The 3305-nt window shown below is 38.5% G+C and overlaps 1 protein-coding gene across 1 annotated transcript in view; it reads left to right on the forward strand.

Annotated features, from left to right (window-relative positions):
• The first annotated feature begins 422 nt into the window (after positions 1-422).
• The window catches only part of LOC108578446 (alanine--glyoxylate aminotransferase 2-like), a 7883-nt gene continuing 5000 nt past the window's right edge, over positions 423-3305 (forward strand). The window contains exons 1-4 of the mRNA XM_017941802.1: positions 423-495; positions 2087-2179; positions 2253-2371; positions 3185-3305. Coding sequence (XP_017797291.1) covers positions 2115-2179; positions 2253-2371; positions 3185-3305 — 305 coding nt within the window. The 5' untranslated portion in view covers positions 423-495; positions 2087-2114. The remainder of the gene's footprint in view (positions 496-2086; positions 2180-2252; positions 2372-3184) is intronic.

The following is a 3305-nucleotide window of genomic DNA, read 5'->3' on the forward strand; positions in this document are numbered from 1 at the left end:
TAAATCATCCGTCTTCCCAATTACCTAACCTCTCCGACCGCCTTTCTCGCATCGAACGCACCACATGGACACGTTAAAAATACTCGCTACCGAAAAATTCTACGCCACGCCAACACTCTCCCCTAATTACCGCCTTCTTATTTACCCCGTGGAATAATCCTAGAGTATTTACATTTGAAGTGTTGAAAAGTGCGGACGAGGAGGGGCAGCGTGGCTAAAAATACGTTCTAATGGAAAAAATCTCGATCGATCTAAATTTCACGCGCGTACACGCGCCAACGGATCGCGAACTCGTAGGGGTACAGAGCAGAAGCGCGGGAAAAGGGACGAGAAAGGAATGCGCGCGCAGCCTCCCGCCATCCCCCACCACCTGCCAAACGAGCCAGTGGGAACGCGCTATATATGACGTCACCGGAGTAGGTCGCGGCACTCAGCTGACGACTGCATTCAGAAGTCGAGGAACTGTGACACTTTACGATTACTACACGAGTTCAGGTAGGATCCCGCTGACTTCTGCTCCTACAATCGTGCCGCGTGGGCGTTTCACGATGACTCGAGACATTTTTTTTTCTCGCTCTTGTCTCTTTTCTTTCTATTTTTAATTTTTTCGGTTATCGGTCGTTGGAGTTTGCCTCTCGTCGATCCTTGAGTCATTAGATCATGCTCACTTCCCTTGAGGAGCTTTTTTTGCAATTTTAAATTCGTATTTTCAAATTTTCTTTTTTAACTCTTATTTTAAATTTTAAATTGTAGGATTTTTGTTTATGTTAATTCTTTTATTTCTAGATACACGAGTTACTAATTGCAGTGTTTTCTATATATTTTTATTCACGCTTTTATTTGTGTTTGCAGGTTGTAGGAGTTTGTTTTTCGTTGATTTTTCTACCTTTAAATAAATATGCCTCTGTTTGGGGAACCTTTTTAATTCTTCTTCTGGGTTTGTGGATTGTGGGAGTTGACTTTTGGATAAATAATTTTTGGACAAATTTGGATTTCTTCTTCCAGGATTGTTTGCATAATTTTCGAATGAAAGAATAGGGGAATAGTGTCGACATTTTTCATACTATTAGTATAAACGGATTATTGTGGAGTGTTAATTTTCTGTCAAGCTTTAAGAAAATTCTTAGACAAACATTTTAACGAACGAACCGTGTGTATAGTACTCTTCGAATACCATCGCGAAGAGTACTGTACCGAAATTTCCAAAATACTTCAGAATTTCGTTAAAATTTCAAGATCACAATGGGAGGCTATCTCGTTACCCATATTTCACCCATCCTAGATAAAAGATAGTAAACATTTTATCTCGGCGAAAAACAAGCGCAGTAACGATAACAGCGAAAAGAATACTTCGAACACGTTTGTAACTACTTATTCACAGAATTGCATAAACCAAGCTGCTTCTATCGCGACAAGTTCAATGTCCAAGTTGCCATATATTTTCCACAAAAAACGTTTTATCGTTACTCACGTTTCTTGCTACTCGATCGATCGAAGTTGTTGTTTTCTCGCAAAAGACTCCGTTCCATATGAAACGAATCGGCGATACCGAGCAGATTGTTTCGTAGAATGAGAATTTATCTCGCGGTATGGGGGACTATGGACGAAAGAACGTACGGATATACTACTACTTTCACGTAGTAGTCACGTGCACTTATCAGCCGCTGGAAAATTACTTATCCCATGGGGAAACGGCCGATATCCGTCCTTCTATACCAAAGATTATCGCCTATATTTCACACATCTTCGCGTTCGTATGAATCGTGCAATCTGAAACGACGTAAAGCTTACTATATTGAAGAACAACCGTGATAACAACAATCCAAAAGTTTGGAATCACCGAGCATTGCAATTTACACAGAAATTTCGAGAGAAAAGTCAGCGACTTTGAGAATTTCTTATCGTTCGAATCAACTGATAAACGTAGAATTGAGATAAACTTGAAATCTATAAAAAATTAGCAGCAGATTTAATATCGATGAAAAGTGGGAGGTGATTGCAAACTTTTGGCAAACTATTGGATTAGTTCGAATAGTTTCTGAAATTTCCAACGAAAATTTCTTTTTTTTTTTTTGTTCTTTCTTAGGATTTCATTGGGAAGTTTCTGTTGAAAAATGGCCGAATCTTTGGAGCAAATGCCAAAAACGGAGACTATTCGCCTTCGAGATCGTCATATCGGGTAAATATTGCGTTGATTGGACGTTTTTCTGTGATATCGATTGGGAATGTAGGAGAAACGATCGTTTTTGCAGGCAAGCATGCAAATTGTTCTACAAATCGAACCCATTGAAGATCGTACGCGCCGAGGGACAGTACATGTACGACGAGAGGGGCAATCGTTACTTGGATTGTATCAACAATGTTGCTCACGGTACGATATAGTAGATATAATACGATAATCGAAGTGTTCGATCCACTATTCCCACTGTTAGCTCGGTTTATTTCGAAATTTACGCGTTTTGAGAGAATTGCACTATTTTGTACGCGATGGAAGAAAAGAATTTGTTATCAGAAATTTAACTTTCGATTTGAACAATTCTAATGTGATACACCAGGTCTGCAATTTTTATTGCCTGTGAAATTAATTTGCACATTCATTCTGTGAAACTTACTTCGATTTTAACAGTTTTAATACCATATATTCGATCGTACCTTCGAGTAAAGGGTGGAAAAATTCGTATCCATTCGCAGTAACCTAAATTTTTCAGGCTATCGAGAAAATAGTGGATTATTTATTCCGAATATTTTCTACGTTACCGAAATAATTTCAGGATTTGTAGCTAATTTTGAGTGTGATTTAAAAAAAAATTGCTATCTTATCAACCCTAAGGCAATTATAGTTTATAACAAGTAGTCCGTTTTTAAATCGAAAATTTAGCATTTATGCATTGAATAATTCATGCAATATTCAAATCACTCGAATGACAAGAAACCTGAAGCTAATTCTGCACATATGTATTTTACCACGTATCGCAAAGAAAAGACGGAAGTATGATTAATATTCAACGAATTTAACAAACATTTATTACATTCCTTATCCAGTACCACTCGAACGATAAGAAACGTTCAACTAATTCTCCATACATTTGGCTATTATCAAAAAGAGCAAACCTGAAGTACCCCTAACGTCCAATGAATCAACGCGAGGAAATGAGAGAATAAAAAAATAAAAATCGACTTACAGTGGGCCACTGTCACCCAACCGTGGTTCGAGCTGGTCAAGAACAAATGGCGTTGCTCTCTACCAACAACCGTTTCCTCCACGACGATCTGGTAATCTGCGCGCGTCGTCTGACCTCGCTACT

The sequence above is a fragment of the Habropoda laboriosa genome, unplaced genomic scaffold (genome assembly GCF_001263275.1).
Source record: "Habropoda laboriosa isolate 0110345459 unplaced genomic scaffold, ASM126327v1 scaffold5, whole genome shotgun sequence".
NCBI lineage: Eukaryota > Metazoa > Arthropoda > Insecta > Hymenoptera > Apidae > Habropoda > Habropoda laboriosa.